The sequence below is a fragment of the Paroedura picta genome, chromosome 3 (assembly GCF_049243985.1).
Source record: "Paroedura picta isolate Pp20150507F chromosome 3, Ppicta_v3.0, whole genome shotgun sequence".
Lineage (NCBI taxonomy): Eukaryota > Metazoa > Chordata > Lepidosauria > Squamata > Gekkonidae > Paroedura > Paroedura picta.
In genome coordinates this window covers 42,943,199-42,960,719 of record NC_135371.1, presented here as the reverse complement: position 1 = coordinate 42,960,719, position 17,521 = coordinate 42,943,199, and the positions used below count along the sequence as shown (strand labels likewise).

At 43.3% G+C, this 17,521-nt stretch overlaps 1 protein-coding gene across 1 annotated transcript in view; it reads left to right on the top strand.

Moving 5' to 3' along the window:
* COL7A1 (collagen type VII alpha 1 chain) overlaps positions 1 to 17,521 on the top strand; it is a 159,156-nt gene that overhangs the window by 51,151 nt on the left and 90,484 nt on the right. The window contains exons 26-43 of the mRNA XM_077325428.1: positions 330 to 476; positions 1,620 to 1,756; positions 2,717 to 2,843; positions 3,106 to 3,249; positions 4,972 to 5,141; positions 6,013 to 6,048; positions 6,848 to 6,874; positions 6,979 to 7,023; positions 7,516 to 7,608; positions 10,069 to 10,140; positions 10,464 to 10,499; positions 10,580 to 10,633; positions 12,746 to 12,814; positions 13,020 to 13,115; positions 15,004 to 15,030; positions 16,270 to 16,323; positions 16,806 to 16,868; positions 17,073 to 17,132. Coding sequence (XP_077181543.1) covers positions 330 to 476; positions 1,620 to 1,756; positions 2,717 to 2,843; positions 3,106 to 3,249; positions 4,972 to 5,141; positions 6,013 to 6,048; positions 6,848 to 6,874; positions 6,979 to 7,023; positions 7,516 to 7,608; positions 10,069 to 10,140; positions 10,464 to 10,499; positions 10,580 to 10,633; positions 12,746 to 12,814; positions 13,020 to 13,115; positions 15,004 to 15,030; positions 16,270 to 16,323; positions 16,806 to 16,868; positions 17,073 to 17,132 — 1,457 coding nt within the window. The remainder of the gene's footprint in view (positions 1 to 329; positions 477 to 1,619; positions 1,757 to 2,716; positions 2,844 to 3,105; positions 3,250 to 4,971; positions 5,142 to 6,012; positions 6,049 to 6,847; positions 6,875 to 6,978; positions 7,024 to 7,515; positions 7,609 to 10,068; positions 10,141 to 10,463; positions 10,500 to 10,579; positions 10,634 to 12,745; positions 12,815 to 13,019; positions 13,116 to 15,003; positions 15,031 to 16,269; positions 16,324 to 16,805; positions 16,869 to 17,072; positions 17,133 to 17,521) is intronic.

Genomic DNA, 17,521 nt, shown 5'->3' with positions numbered 1-17,521 from the left:
GAGAGACCATATACTGTTTGCAAGAGTAGCTCTCTTCATTGCCCAGATTGCCAGTAAATTTTTGCTGGAATCATGGAAGATCAGATGACTTGCTTTAACCCATTAGTGTGAGATAGTTTGAACACCTGGCCTACCTGCAGTTTCCTTCTTCACCTAGAACTGAGCGGCACTGTACAGGCATAATCCCCCCATGGCCCTCTCTGGTGATGTATTCAAGATCCAATGCAAGCTTGAGCCCTAATGCATAGCTGGGTGTTATGCCCACACAGGGCCATCCAGTTGTGAAATTGTCTGTGCCTAACATTCCTGATATCTTCCATTTGTTTTAGATGGAGAAGATGCACAAAGAACACTGCCTGGATCAGCAACATCCTACCAAGTATCTGGGTTACATTTGGGAAATAAATACACCTTCATCATTCGGCCAGTGTTTGACAGCACCACAGGTGCTGAAACTTCTATTACTGAGCGCACAGGTGAGGTTTTGCTTCTAGGTGGGATGTAGGTTATGTGAAATTTCATCTCTCTAGTGCCGACTATTTGAAAGGAAATGTCCTCTTCATTTCATCCATTAGATTACCATGAATCGCCTTCAACATCAGCAGCTTTGGGCATGGAGAATGCAGCATAAGATATAGCATGAAGTATAACTATTTACAAAATTTCTGTTCCCACCATGCTACCGTTACAAGGGCCACCAAGGTGGCTAGCAATTTAAAACATACATCTTAAAATGATATTTTAAAGACATTAAAACGAGTGCTCCCAAGCATACATCATTAAAGCAATTTTACAATAAGTGTTAAAATAAGTACAAAACAAAAGAAATAACAATTAAACATTGGTTAGGCATGGAGAATCATTGACGGAATGCTCAACAAAACAAAAAAGTCTTTACCCTCTGGTGGGAGATTGCAACAGACGTTTCCCTAGGGAGAAAGCACCAGAGTTTTGGTGCCATAAGATGGTCCTCTTCCAGGTTACCATCCTTCTAATTTCAGGAGGTGGAGGCACTCAAAGCAGGGATGACTGTAGTGGTCAGGCAGGTTTATAAAGGGGTAGGCAGTTCTTTGGGTATGTTGGTCCTTAACTGTGTTTAGGGGTTGGGATGTTGAGATCAGCACCTTGAATTGTGTCCCAAAAGAAATTGGGAGGCAGTGTAGATGGACCAAGACTACATATGTTCCTTACGGCCCACTGGTCAACATCCTAGCGGCCGCACTCTGTACCAATTGAAGTTCTTGAGTGTTTTTCAATGTCAGCATGTCCAGGAAAGGCCCAAATTGGCTAACCAGTTGATGCTGGTAAAAGGCACTCCTGGCCCCAGCTGCCACCTGCTTATCTAGTTGTAGGAGTGGGTCCAAGAGCACACCCAGGCTATGGGTCTGTCCCTTCAAAGGGAATGCAACACAATCCAGAAGGGCTTACTTTTGCTCAACCTTTTTCTCCTTAGTCTTTGATTTCATAGTTGGAATCCAAAGCATTTGTAGAGGGTAAGAACACTCTCACCTCTTACATGTCTATTGGAGGATGAGTGGAGGGGAAAGATCTTGTTTTATATCCTCTGATCCAATTTGCTGTCTCTGTCCTGACTCAGCCTGAACCTTTCAATTCTGCAGTTTGCCGAGATGTCCGCAGCGATATAGCCTTTCTTATACATGCAACTCGAGACAATGCCTACAGTGCAGAGGCTGTGCGAAGCTTCCTCTCCAATACGATATCTGCACTGGGCCAGCTGGGCCCTAGAGCCACTCAGGTAACATACAGCATAAGAGTCTTGCAGCTATGCCTATAAGTAGGTTTCATGGCCTGATTCAAAGGTGCTGTGTGTGTGGCCACGTGTCCTCGTGCAAACTCTCATTGCTTATGATTGTTGGACATGAGATGCTGCAAGCTACCAGTTCCTGTAAACAGTTTGCTTTACCCATGGTTGTATATGAAGAATGCTCCAGTGGAAGAGGCAGCAGAGATAACGTTAGAATGATAAGAGTTTCTGCCTATCATTCTTTGAGCACCGAGAGCTGATTTCTGATGATCTACAGTAGGCAGAGTTTTGTGTGAGACAAGTGTGCCTCTGCAGAACTGCGCCATCTCTCTCTGGCAATTCTGAGAGAAAAGCTCTAACAGCTTCAGGCTGCATTTTACCTAAATTCCACCAGGTGTGGGTTAAAATATCTCAATATTACGTCTGCCATTGTTCATGGAGATTACCACTTGGCTGGACGTAACTGGAAAAATATTTTTTGTTCTTGTATTTTGCTGTTTATTTTTATTTATTTATTTCTAACCCATGGTACACTTAATTGGATATTTGTTTGGATTGTCTTTGTTCTTGATGATATAAAGTTCTTTTTAAAAAAATCAAGCACACAGGTATAATATTATTTGCCTTATCATGCAGTTTCATGCTGTTAAGGCTTCAAATGGTCAACTGCGTGAGTACTTGCATTTGTGAATCAGTTTATTATGCCTTGTAGAGTGGTGTGATGTGGGGAATTAAAATACGTGATCCGCTTGTCATATTTGTAGTTGCAACCAGTCACTTATCAGCATGTCATATTATAATAATCTGATGTACAAATCCATATGTGGCATCCTCTTCCTGGTTTACCTGTGTTACTGGGATGGTGTTTTTTCTTTGGATCTCCATGCCTGGGCAGTTCTGTCCCTCGGTTCTTCCATTCTGCTTACTTGTACTCTCTCTCTCTTTCCTTAGGTGAGTCTTGTAACTTACAGCCACCGTAGCCATCCATTGCTCCTGTTCAATCGCTCTGGTGATCTAGCGACAGTCCTGCAGCACATCCGCACCCTGCGCTATGAGGAGCCCAGTGGCAATGCTATTGGTAAGGGGGCACTGAGTTAGGGCATGCAATTTCCTTTGTGGTAAGGGATGGGGGAGGGGGCCAATGTTTTCTTGTGATAAAAAAAATCAAAAGGGATAGAGAATGAAGTTCTGTGTAGTTGTGTACTGGCCAGTCAGTTGCTGCCTTGAGGTCCAAAGTGAGTGTTGTGCCAGGCTACAAAGTTTGTTTCTGTAACCACTGTTTTAGCAATATCTTCTGTGCATGTCTCCTCTTATGAATGTCTCTCTTCCGTGCCTTTTAGGAGCTGCTATTAATTTTGCCAAGAACTTCATTATGAGTCCAAACACAGGCCGTAGAGCTGGTGTGCCAGGAGTACTAGTAATCTTGGCAGATGGACCATCTAGTGACGGAGCCATTGAGCAGGCCAGGGAGATCAAGGCAGCAGGTGAGATTCAAGTCTTTGGAGTTTTGAGTAGGCAGATCTCTCATTAGAAAGGTTCTTGCTTTTGCTGGACAGAATGCTGTTTGCAAAGAGTGTGGAAAGAGCCTTCCTCTTTCAAGGTACATCTCTGTTCATTTTATTGCTGTCTTGAATCATTAAGCTATTTTTACTACTTGGTTTTGGCACAGGTTGATTGGTTGACAATGCTGAGGACCTGTGACATCCCTGGGGTCCTTTGGAGAATATTCATTTCTCTCCTTTCTCTGGCACACCAAGATGTCAATGGCAGTCTGGGTTAGACGCAGCTCTAATTACTTCAGCTTTACCAATGTGACTAACTTGGCCCTAAAACAACCTGGTGGATGAAGCAGCTAAGAGATTTTCTGGCTTGTTGAGTTACCAGTGTGGCATGAAATCGGTTGGGTAGAGCCTCCACCATATCAGACCACAAAATTATATTTAACCAAGAGGCTGGATTTATTAACATACACAGGAACATAAATTATTATCAAGGAAATAGTAAAATGTTTCTATCTTGCTACCTAGGCAAAATAACAATCAGGCAGTTTGCCGTCAATTTAAATTACAAGAATCCCATAGGAAGGAGCAGTTCTTTAATTGAGATTAGAAATCCAAATCCTTCTCTGTCTCTTTGTTACAGTGCCTGGCTGCATGCCTTGGCTCTGTTCAACATGAAAGTTTAACTGTGAAGTAGCTCTGGATTAGCTGTAAACAACAGTTATGAAGAAGCAGTAGCTACATGCCCACCCCATTAAGATGGGGGCAATTCATGCAAAGAACCACAGAGAATTATACAGAACTCAGGCTGCCTGGTACAGTATATTGTTACTACCACATGAAAGGGCCAGTGAGGCATAGTAGCTACTTATGTTCTTTCCCATGGAAACAATTATCCATTGTAGTTTTAACCCAGGCAATAAGGGGTGAGCATTTACAGGAGAAGATAGGAGAGAGGGGTACTCAATAGTTCCTGCATCCATTGATATTTCTTGGCAAATACTGCCTTGCCAGGGCCATTTTCTCCTCTGCAGGGGTTCAGTTCTCGTTTTGGAGCTGAGCTGGGGAAGTAAATTAATGCTGTTGCTGGAGAGTTATTTGTGGGGCAGAATTGTAGGGCAGCAAAAAGACTGAGCTCTTTCCTCCCCATCCACTTTCTCTGAAAATCCATCTAATCCCTGTTTCAATGTTATATTGGAAATACAGAACTGGAGGCTTCAGTATCTAGCTTGCCCCTGGCATCCATGCAAATAGTTTTCCTTTGTACTTGTCCTCACTGTCTGACTTGTGAGAGTGGATCATAGTAAGGCTCAGACATGCCATAAACTACTCCTAAACCCACGTGCTTTTTCTGCAAAAGCATTCTCCCACACCATATCAAGCCAACTTTTGGAAGGCGTTTCTGCTGAACAAAGACCAAACCCTCAGTAAAGAAGAAAGCTCTCATGGATTTGGCTTTAAGTCCAACTAACATCTTGAGTAGACTGTGTATGCAGCTGAATTGTCTACCTTTTTTGTTTCTTCTTGGGAAACGGAAATAATTTTTATTGATGTCGGGTGGCTTGCCTTGATGAGACTGAAGCCTTCCTTTGCACAAGTTAGTTAGATTGATGCCATGCATCCTTTCTCCTCAGCTTCTATCTGTTGTGTCAGTGGAGTGGTTCTCACTGGGCCACTCCTTTGACTTCTCTTCTGTGTGCTTGTCAGGGATTCACGTCCTAGCAGTGGGCATGGATGGGGCTGATCGTGAGCAGCTGCGCCGCCTGGTAACCAATGAAGACCCACGCTATGTTTTCTTTGTGAGGGACTCAAGCAGCCTGTCGGAGTTGGAGGCAGTGCTTGCCAGCGCCCTCTGCAGGGCACCCATCACAGATAGGGTAAGGCAGAGACCATTGCTTATAGAGCAAAACACAGAGATTAATTCACATGTTCTAAGTATTTGAAAGAACTTCATAGTGGAGAAAAGTGAATGACGCAATGAGGAGGAGTATATTTGCTTCACTGAAGGGGCACCCATACCACTGGAGTATCTTGAGTGATGGACAGCAGTCTTCATAATTTCTAATGTATAAACCTGCCTGAGATTTGAGACCAACGGTTGGCTGTGGTCTTTTGGAGCACATACAAGTGAGGCTTGGTGGTCTCTTGGGACAAGGTATTTCCTGCTATAACTTTGCTTGACCTTTCGTTGTAGTTTAAAAACTTGCTTACTCCAAAGGGGCTTTGAAGTGGTCTAGGCTGTTCCTTGTTTTTGGACTGGAGTTCTTACCTATAATACTGCTTTTTAGTTGTGTTTTTATTGATCTGTTTTCCTTGGTCTGTTTGATTTTCTTGTTGTTTAGTGTTGTTATTTTTATTGCAATTATCCTATTGTGAATTGCTTTCAATAAGTGTAGGAAGGCATGATAGATATCTGAAAATAAAAATACCTTTCGCCATTTGAATTCCTTAAACAGAGATGGTGAATACAAATTATCTGTCTTCAGCAGAAACTAACTAAAGTATGCATGTAACCACATGATAAGATAATTGCTTGTAATGTCTTGTCATAGACAAAAAAGAATGTTACATGTTACTGTCCCCTGAGATTGCTGATTGGGTGCAAATGTGTTAAAATTCCCCTGGCAGGACATATGAGATAAATATCTTACCAGATGGTTACTTAAGCAGTGCACTGAATTACCACTTGGTGCATGGTTGCTTGTATTTATCCAAGGCCTCTTTTTTTTTTCTCTGTCTCCCTCCCAGCCTAGACCAGAACCTTGTGAAACACATTGTCCCAAGGTGAGTCTCTGCTATAGAACTAGAGCACAACAAATCATTTTCTAATGAACTATTACTCTTTCCTCATAAAAAAACAGAGGCAGGAGGTACTCCTGAGAAGCAGAAATCAAGGAACATTTTCTGAGCCATAGAAGAAAGATAGCAGACTACTGGGGAAGACTTTTGAAGAAAAAACATCCTATGCTTGTTAAAGCAATGTCAATCTTCCCCCTTTGGATTCTAGGAATTAATGCAGCAAGAAAATGGCTTCCATAGTTTTCTTATTTTTTTGTTATATGGGAAATGGCAGATATAAATCCTAGAAGCTTAGTCTCTTTAAGTTTTGCTGGAAACCTATTATCAATGTACAGTTCGAACCCAGCTTTCGGACTTTCTAAGTGCCAGTTGGAGTCAAAGAAAAATGTGAGAAGAGTTGTGAAAGGACTGATCCTACTTTACCAAGCTTGGTGGGATTTCTTACCTTAAGAAGATGCTCTAAAACTTGTAGACTCTCAAGAGGATGTGCTAGTGGATTGTGTTTCCCTTGAAAAAAATGAACTTTCATGATGAACCAGAGCCTTCTCAGCAGCCAGGGCATGTTACCCCATGTTACTGCACAGAGGAGGAGAGGGAGGGACTTTGGAAGGTCTTAATAGAAACAGAAAATATTTTCCATTGGCTCAGCACTGTCTTCTGATGTAGCCAATCCCTAGGCTGCTTTGACTGATTGATTTCCCAGATGCAACGGGGGGGGGGGATCCTTAAGGTAGCTCTGATGGATCAGAATGTCAAAAGGAATTTCCCCCCTCTTTTTCTGCAGGGCGAGAAGGGGGAGCCTGGTGAGATTGTGAGTATCTATGATGTCTGGGAAGAGAATCTCACATGGGACTTCTTTAGAGACCAAAGTGGAAGTTATAGAATGTTCATTAATTTCTCTGGTCATTTCTGCAGGGACGAAAAGGACGCGTGGGACTTCCTGGCCCCCCTGGAGAACCGGTAATATTGCTGTCTCTGCTACAGAAAACATGTGGTTTGTCACAGTCTGGTAGTTCACAACAGCAGCATTTAGTTTGTAGCAAAGGCATCAACTTTAGTAACACAGAATAACCTCCTTCTGAACAACAGTGATTGGTTGATGAGGAAAGGTTAAGTAAGAGGTTTTTTAAGATGAGCAGTAACAAATTATACCAGACAGAGTATGTAGGTATCAACAAAGTTTAAGTTTCTTGTGAGGAATTTTGATAAATGTGTACCACCTCATTAAATTGATCAGAAGAGTGTTGAAATGATGCTTCTTGAAATGATCCATTGGATACTAATCATTTATTTGCTCCACTGCCTTGAAGATTCGTGTTAGCTGTTAATTGCACACTCAGTGACCATTGGTATATCATGAAAATAAAAAGGTTCTGCTGCCTTTTGGATTTGTTTAACTGATCTTAGTATCCAGCAATAGAACAATATAATTCTTCTATTTTGTTTTTTCAGGGACGCAATGGGATCCCAGGCTCACCAGGTCCAGTGGGACCTCGGGGCCCACCAGGTGATGTCATTGAAAGGCCGGGTGCGAAGGGAGACAGGGTGGGTATCTCCAGCATCCCATATATTGTTATTTATTGAGGAGAGAACAGAGCACTGAGTTTCATAGAGCTTTACTGCAAGGGCAGAAGCCAGTCTTGTTTTTCTGTAGGAATTCATTCCAGTTTACACTATAGAGTAGAATGTGAAGCTCAGTGATTTTATTTGGGTACTTCTGCAGAGATTATCTTTGTGGCACCTAGTGTGCTGTGAATTTCATTGGCCACTCTTTGGGTAATGAGCGTCAGGTTTTCTCTTTTCAGTAATAGGTGCAGTAGATCAGTGGTCCCCAACCTTTATATCACCGGGGACCACTCAACACTTGACAGTTTTACTGAGGCCGCTGGGGGGGTAGTTTACGCCTCTACTCTCAACCACTGCCCTATGCTCTCTGACTCTGGTCACTATGGTAATGTTTAAACATCCCTTCAGCTGTCTGCAATCAAGTGAGCGCTCCTAAGCGCTGAGACTGGGGGGGGGGGAGCCGATATGGCGCATCTGCTCAGGGAGGCGGGGTGGCTGGGGCGGGGGAGGGAGGCACAGCCATTGGCATGCCAGCAAGCGCAGACGCAGAGCTCTGAGTCTGCACATGTGCGCCTGCTGGATCGGATCGTTGATGAAGTAAAGGGCCGGGGGGGGGGGGAGGTGTACTTCGCAGCCCAACTCCAATTAGTCAAAGGACCACATGTGTTCCGCGGCCCCCAGGTTGGGGATCGCTAAAGTAGATGATCCTCGATAGCTTCCGAAATTTGTTGATTAAAATGGCAGTCATAAACATACCTTCTTGAAATCAGTTGGACTTCGTTCTGAGAAACTGTGATTAGGATGATACTGCAGCATTTAGTGAGGCTTTGAACTTCAGGAATAGTAATATTTAGTTAGTTAGTTAGTTAGTTAGTTAGTTAGTTAGTTAGCTGTCTAGCTATCTAGCTAGCTAGCTAGTTAGCCAGTTAGCCAATTAGCCAGTTAGCCAGTTAGCTAGATAGCTAGTTAGCTAGCTAGTTAGTTAGTTAGCTAGCTATTTGATTTATAGCTCACCACTCCCAGCAAGCTGTTAGCGGCAGAGTAAGTCAATACAGTTGGCAGGGCAGGACTTTCAATAAACAGTACAATAGGATTATGGTTGTAGAACCAACCAGAAGTCCAAAAACAGAAGTGAAGCATAGCATCAGTATAATCATTACATGTTAAACGATGCAAAATTACATAGTAGAATTCTGGTGAAGGCAGAAAGGTAGGATATAATTTTTGATAAACAAATATAAATACAATATAGTGATCTTAAATCAAATCACTACATGCCAAGGAAGAATTCTTAAATTATCTATAGGAGATGTTCAGTTCAATTGCTCTTTAAAAACTTCCAGTAAAGAAAAGATCCTTCAGCTTTCCAAGATAATGTGTCTCCTTGACTATCGTAACCAGGAGTTTCTACTGGTATCAATGCTATATTTGAAATTAGAATTCATCGCTTTCTTTTGCTTCCCCAATTGGTCTTAAAATCAGTTATTTTTTTCCCTAGTGATGGGCTTTTCAAGGTATGAAAATCACTTGTATCTTTTTCTTAATCCATTATATGCTCTGTGTTCCAAACCAGAAGTCAGAAGCAAGTTAATGACACACGTTCCAAAACTTTTATCTTTATCTGAATGCACTCTAGCACTCTCACAGTGGTATGCTCGTCTTCAACATCTTGTCAACTTCAAATTGAGGTCTACATGCATATACTTCCCTTGATCTATCTTCATTTTGTTTACTCTGCACTTGATTTTTGAACTCTCTCTTTCTCGCACACACACACAGACAAAGAAAAAGAGTTGGGTTTTATACCCTGTTTTTCACTACCTGAGGAAGTCCTAAAGCAGCTTGCAAACATCTTCCCTTTCTTCTCCCCACAACAGACGCACTGTGAGGTAGGTGGGGCTGAGGCAGCTCTGAGAGAAACTGCTCTGTGAGAACAATTTCTAACAGGACTGTGACTGGATGTGGAGGAGCAGGGAATCAAACCCTGCTCTCCAGATTAAAAGCCACCACTCTTAATCGTTACTCCAAGCATGCAGAGAGAAAACATGAACCATTCCTGAAGGAAGGTATATTTATGTCTGTTGTGTTGCAGTTCACTATGTTTGATTTTGACCTTAATGCATGCACACATTTTGAAATTCTGGTTTGTGAAACCAAGATGACCTGGATGGCCTAGGTGAGCCTAATCTCATCAGAAGCTAGACAGGACTGGCTCTGGTTAGTACCTGGATGGGAAACCACTAAGGAAGCTGAAGTTGCTACGCTGAGGCAGGCAGTGGCAAACAAACCACCTCTGAACATCCCTAACCTTGAAAACCCCATGAGGGGTTGCCATAAATTGGCTGTGACTCGATGGCACTTTGCATACACTTGTGAAACCCAGCAGATGAATGATGCATCTTCACAAATACATGTACTGGATGTGTCTTATTCTTCCAGGGAGTCCCAGGAACAGATGGCATACCAGGAAGTCCTGGCCGTCCTGGTAACCCTGGTTCTCCCGGTCAGCCAGTAAGTAGCATTGTTTTTCCTCCTTGTCTTGTAATTAATGACTGCCTGCAGTGACATTCGCATTTCTCATGATACTTTGCTATCTAAACACTGCATCCATCATTTTAAATCCAGACTAGAAGGATGCCTCCTTAGTTAAAACCTTCATTATGTTGTGCCCACTTAGTTCTTACAAAGTCTTACATAGAAGTCACTAAGGCTTCCCTGATATGACTGGGATTGCCAACATGCACATCATGTGTCCTTATTCTTCTGTCCACCCCCTGCACTTCAGCATTAGGAAGACAAGCATGGTAATTGCTGTGGTGTTTTTGTTTTCCCAGGGCAGCCCTGGCCTTTCGGGTCTCAAGGGAAACCCTGTAAGTATAGAGTCTGATTTTCACTGGTCCCTAATTGCCAACTAGACATCCACTTACTCACCCTTTCCTTTATTTTCTAGGGGGATCGTGGCCTTATTGGTCCCATTGGGCTAAAGGGAGAGAAAGGTGAGCCGGTAAGTGGATGAATATTGTGGTTGGTTCAAGCAAAACTTAATTGTTGGAAAAGGCAATATCTGGTATAAAAAGAAGAGAAAAAGACCCTGCAGGAAGCATAAAGAAGACAATTAGACAGGATAGCCATGTCAGCACCGTCTCTCCTTGTCATTCCTTGTCTGTCTCCAGATTGCTACTCTCAGCAATTTCCCCCTTCTTGAAAGTGCCAATCTTACTCTCTCTCTCAGATAGAGATGTAGTTAGGACCCTATCTCTAGCTCTCCTCTTTCCTATCAAGTGCGTTAATTCCTAAATATACCTTTTATCTCCTCTTTCAACAGGTTGTACACTGTTGCGTGCTAATCACTCTGCCAACAGGGTAGATTCAAATGAAGTTGGTCTGAAGTAGCACAGTAAAATCAGAGTCCAGTAGCACCTTTAAGACCAACAAAGATTTATTCAAGACGTGAGCTTTCGAGTGCAAGCACCCTTCCTCAGACTAAGAACTGACCATCATAACAGCTGTGTTTGGATGCTGTGACACAGTTTAATAATGTAACAGGATTAACTTTTGTTTATATATTCCTACTGTTATGATCGTCAGTCTGACGAAGAGTGCTTGCACTCGAAAGTCTTCCAATCCTGCATTAAATTCAAGTGCACTGGTAGTCAGTCACATGTCAGCTGAGAACAATTTTACTTTATTCTGTGTGCTATAATGCCAAAACTTTTGTAGTTTGTGGCAAGCAAAGAGATTGGAAGGCATTTTGCTAATATCCTGGTCTGCTTAAAAATCTAGGAAAAGGTAGTCTTTGTAAAGAAATATGCATTGAAATTCTTTTGATTCCGGCTTTGTGCATGCATTTAGTGTTAGTTCATTTATCAAATGGGAACAGAAAGGAACACAGGTAAAGAGGGAAAACCAGTTGCTGAAATTGATAAGACTTTAAAAAAAACTGACAAGCAGCTATTTTCCATGTTGCAGAGCAGTAGATGATTATCTCCTGTTTTATCGGCCACTGTGCAAAATGGAAAAGGGTCACATGAAGTCATAGTATGTTAAGTGTACAGCATGCATAGAATGTCATAGAATGCACTGACTCTGGCATTGCAAGCTGTGTTCATTGGCAATATATATGTATGCGTGTGCAGCTGTGCAAAGTTGGCTGCAACTCCATCACATTTTGCACAGGGCTGCAGTTTGTATGGGGGAGGAGACTTCTGGCAGAAGCTCTGGAGAGCTTTTAAAATCCTGTCCAACTGATCTGATGAAGCAGAGGGATGGGTATGTTCACTGATGCCCTAGTGCAGCTGAAAAGTAATGCTAATTTCCTGTCCTTCCTTTCAAATTTGCTTAGTTTTCTATTAGTGATTCTCTAATTTGATCCTGCACACTGGTTGTGATTGTGGCAGTTTTTAAGAACTTCTCCTGTGCAGTTTGCACTCTGTCGTCTAATTCTTAAGTTTGATGGTTCGCAGAAGTTCCATGTGGCTTAGCTGCCATTTTAATGTTAGGCTTCTAGAGACTTCCAAAATGCCCCCCCCCCAAAAAAAAACATCCCTTATTCACTAAAGCATCCCCCCCTTATTTTGTTTTCATGCAGCATGCTGTGTACCTCCTCTCAAATCTCCCTTTCCTGTCAATACCAGCACAGAACTAAACCTCGTTCAACTTCTTAAAACTTTCCCTCTGGCATTAAAAAAAAGAATTATTCACCAATCTGAGACTGGTGTTAGTCTCATATTGCTAGACTCATGCAGCTTATAGGGAAAAAAATTAAAATTTAAAAATGAGGAGGGAATGGAGCTGAAGGAGGGAGGATAGCAGAAGGTGCAGTGTGGATGGTTATGACCTCAGTGTACACAGGGGGATGACTTTTGAGGGGTGGCAAAAGAACAGGGGGAATCCAAGAGAATCTGTACACTTTTGAAAGACCTTTGGCTTGGAAGCCCAAAATCACTCTCAGAGAATTCAGAGAAACAGCAGCCAGAAAGCAAACTGAAAGCTCAAGGAGGAAAATCAGTGCAGGGAAACAAAGAAAACTTGACAGATGTGCAAGTGAAGGAAAACACATGTGTATAATAGGCCTGTAAATGTCACTCAGTGATCTTTGGCCTTTTGTCTTGGGCAGGGGGTGCCTGGAGAGGTTGTAGATGGAGAAGGTGGACTTCCTGGCCGGAAGGGGGAGCCTGGTAACCCGGTATGTTGCAAGAAATCAGTAGGGGCATGGAAAGGAAATAAATATCTTATTCTTTTTTCATTATATAGACATTTCAATATTGTTATTCCTTTTTTGAAATTTCACTGCTTACATGAATATTTCATTGCTTAACTAAATAGCCATACTGTTAAAGAGTCCCCAGCTTTTGCTGTGCACATCCTTGAATATGTGTTTCTATCTCAAGGGTATCCCTGGAACTACTGGAAGTCCTGGACCCAGGGGACCAGTTGGTTATCCCGGACCTCCTGGGCCACCAGGACCTACTGGAGGATTTGAAAAGGTATGCTTTCTCTCTCTCTACCTCAGGTATGCTCTTCTTACAGTCACCTCTCCTTAGGGAAGCTTACAGAGTCCCATATGCATCTCTAGGATGGGTGGCATGATTTTGGGTGGGAGCCCACCAAGGAAGGTTTTGCAGAGGAAAGCCACAGCAAACCACCCATGCTTTTCTCTTGCCTTGAATGCCCATCCAGGTGTTGCTATAAGTTGGTGATGACTTGTCAGCACTTATGTACATGTATGTTTCTGTGTGGATATAGAGAGAATGAAAACATTTGCATATCTGCCCCAGACTCATTTATATTCCCATACAATAACAGGTCTCATCTTTATGCTACAGACTAGAATTTAAGCCCGCTGTTGCTGAAATACAGCAGGCGCTAGAACAGAGTGGCTGGATGTGGGTGGGACAGCTGTATTTCAGCAGCTGTGCCCATGGCAACCCGTCCCCTGGCTGCACTCAGCAGGACTGTGACCAGCAGCGCCATCACGCTCCCTGCTGGGCACCCGCAGGGCTGGGTTGTTGGGGGCGGGGCTGTGAGCAGGGCTGCCGGGTCCCCGTCATGGCGGGTGTACGGGCAGGAGTGCGGGAAGCCTCACCCGGCTGGCGGCTCCCTCTGCGAGTGGGCAGCTTTGCACAGCGCTGGGAGCAGGGCTGGCATGTCCTCAATGCGGCGGGCGGCGGGTGCGCTGCCTAATGATTGGCCGGGCTCCAGCAGCAGGCGTTGCGTGCCAGGCCACTGCCAGGTGTTAGCACAGCTTCCATGTGGGGGCAAACCTGAGAGCAGGGCCAGCGGGTCCCCATCGTAGCGGGCATGCGGGCAGGGGCGTAGGAAGCCTCATCCAGCCGCTGGCCCTCTTGTCGAGCGGGTGGCTTCATGGAGCGCTGCGAGCAGGTCCGGCAGGTCCCCACGTCATGGCGGCAGTAGGGCTTAGGCGGCGAAGGTTGGGGTGGGGGCCAGGTCGGGAGGTGCGACTCATCAGTGCTGGGCTAAGGGGCCAATCGGTCCCGTTACACATCACGGACTCGGCCCACCCCTACCAGCCTTAGTCTTTTATTAATACCGCGGAGCGGTTACAGATTGTTCCGCTTGTCTCTCTACCTCTTTGTAGTGGCACATTTATCAGTCCTGCATGTCCCTTCTTCATAATGTCTGTCATCATCATCCATATATACAAAGTTGGCCTGTCAGGGCAATGAATCTAAACAGCAGCATATTTAGGGGCATCACTGAAACAATCTGAGAAATGTCTCTGGATCCTCTGAGGCATTTAAAAATTCCAGGGCCACATCTCTGACTGTGTGGTTTTGGGCAGACCTTACAAGTGTACCCTGAATATATCAACCAGCGCATCATACAACTGTGAAATATAGTTTATCTAACCTAGATAGCCCAGGCAAGCCCAATTTCATCAGATCTTGTAACAGAATTTCTCAACTTTTTTACCATTGAAAACCCCAGAAAATATTCTTCAGGCTTTGAGAAACCTCAGAAGTGACTCTGGTTGAGAAAGCCTGTCTTGGGAGCTAAGTACTTGGAAGGGTGACCTCCAAGAAATACCAGGGCCATGACATGGGGGTTGGCAATAGCAAACTACCTCCGAACATTTCTTGCCTGGCTGCCAGACAACCTAGGATCTCCTGACTATATTACACACATGCTATATGATAAATAAATAAGATATACCTTACTGGGCATGGACCCATACATAGACTTGACCCATAAAGTTGTTTGTTATAATTTGGCTCGACTGTGTTTGTTTGTGCTGTCCTGTGTCACACTCTTATAAATGCCTGCTTGTGCTTTGCTTTCTGTATTTTGGTGGGTAGACCACCAGAGATGTACTGTGTGAAAAATTTACTTACATGCAGGTATTTCTTCTTGTAGGGAGACAAGGGCGACCGAGGTGAGCGAGTAAGTGGTCCTTCTTTTCCCCTGCCTGTTTTACCCTCACTAATGGCTCACTGGAACAAGAGCCTGTGGGTGCAGGATAATTAGGTGTTCAATTAGGTGTGGAAGAAATCTGAAGGTTGTCTTTTGTCTTCCTTGCTGTTGTTCTGAGAGAGAATTTGAATGGTTTCCAGCCCATTAATAGCCAGATGAGGTCTGCCAATTAGAATGTATTTATTTAGAAAATATACACCCCACCCTTCTGCTTTTAAAGTACTCAGGGCAGTTTACAATAAGTAAATAATATGAAACCAATAAATAATCAAACAAAACAAAAACAAACAACCAACAACAAAACCCTAAATCAGGTATGAACCTGCAACATAAAACAGCCTGAAGCTGCAAGAATCCAAAACATGATAAAGCCCCTTTGAAATTAAAATCTTAAAACCTAACACCAATTAATCCAAAATTTGGGAGGAAGGTTTTAGCCTTGCAGAAAATAATTGTTTTGACTATTCTTTGGAAAGCTTTCAGTAAGGTGAAAGTTGCAGGGCCTATAAATTGGAGTTATGACTACTCCTATGGTTGAGGCCTGAAATAATACTGAAATTCTGGCTTCCCTGCTCAAAACAACCTTCCCTGCCCAAAAGTCAAATTATCTGTCTATTGATCACCAAACTCTTTACAGAGAAGGAGGTGGCTTCTGGAACGATTTGATTTTAAACTGAAATATAAATTATATTTTAGGATGTTAATATTAATTATTGTTGATTGTAATTGTTATTATGTTATTTTTATTGTTTATATTATTATTACCCATCCTGAGCCTTTGGGGAAGGGAGGGATAGAAATAAACTTTTACTTACATATTTTATTGCTCCATACCACCACCAGCTTGTTATGTAACCAGGCCCTGGAATTTTGTCATTCTAACAACATGCTCTATGCTTCCCTCTGCCAGCCTTCAAATTGGCTGTTCTCTCTGTTGTCCTATCCCTGGTCATAGCAACTATCTCCATTCTTCCTACTGATGGATCAAGATGGTAGCCATGTTAGTCTGTCTGCAGCAGTAGCACCTTAAAGACTAGCAAAATTTCATGAGTCACCGCTGAAGAAGTGAGCTATGACTTACAAAAGCTATCACAAATTCTTTCTACTGTTTGCAGAACATGCTTTCTGGTTCTGGGGCATACTGTGCTGTGCAAGAATTGTGGGTGGGATTTTGTAGAAGTTCAGAGCTCACTTGGCTTGTCTTTCTAGGGTCCTCCTGGGCATGGTGATGGAACAGTGCTAAAAGGAGAACCAGGCAGCCCTGTAAGTGTGTCCTTTATCATGTTTGGGCTAGGAAGACTGCACATGGGATAAGATTATACAAAGAAAGGCAGCAGCTATAAATGTGAGCATGACAGTACTTGAGAAACAGTGGGATGGATAAGAAACATGTGGAGGTGAGGATAGTTTCAGAGGGTAGCCGTTTTTATCTGCAATATTGGAGATCCCAGCAAGATTTTTGGGACATAAGCTTTCGACAGCCAAAGCTCCTTCATTAAATCATGCCATTCATTATCAGTCAATGCCCCCAGTGCTCCCTTCCCCATATAGAGATGAAGGCAATATTTGGGAGTACTATTCATTTAGTAAATGGTAAAAGTTGCTGAAGATTCTAATAGTGGGATTGAGGGGGCAGATTGTTGGCTCACATTTGCCAAACATGAGAATGTGCCACATACGGTGCAAATCCTGAAAAATGTTAATTGGTCTAAATCTGATTCCATCATCTGTATTTAATTCTCCAGGGTATACCTGGTGATCCTGGGCCTCGAGGACCTCCTGGGCTTCCAGGACAGAAGGGAGACAAGGTAAGAAAAAGCCTGCTTATGGAAGGCAAGTGGGAATTGGCTGTTTTGCTTCGTTTCTGCCTAGGCATTTCTGTGGGGCTGTGAATCAAGGTTGTGCAGACACAAATGAATTTGGGCTGTGGGTCATGGCCCAGCTTTTGTACCCTGCAGCTTCCTCTGGTTTTGTTTTTTGTGGGTGTCTCCTCACTTGCCTTGTGCCTACAGGGGGATGGAGAAGAAGGTTTTCCTGGACCACCTGGCCGCCCAGGAGACCCAGGAGACCGGGTGAGTCTATCTTCTAGCGAGAGATGACGTGACCGCTTAGGACAGTCTACGAAATCCAAGCCAGTTCTTATTTCTGTGTTTGCGGTAACCTTATCGGAAACAAAGTGTTCCTTCTAAACTGCTTTCTCCAGGGTCGGAGACTTTAAATCATCCAGGCAGTTCCTAATTTCAAGTAGCAAAGAGAAAAGCCCATCCCAAAGGCTGGCTCAGCTGCACATTCCCTGCCATGGAAGTTGAGTTCCTTGCCACTTTTTAGCCATCTATTCAAGAGACTTAAAGAGTCACAGAGTCCTTTTCACAAGAAGAGATACCCCTCCAAAGACAGTCTGGCAAAAATAACAGCATAAGCTTGTTTTTATTCTAGTCCTCTTGAACATGCATGTCTGTTT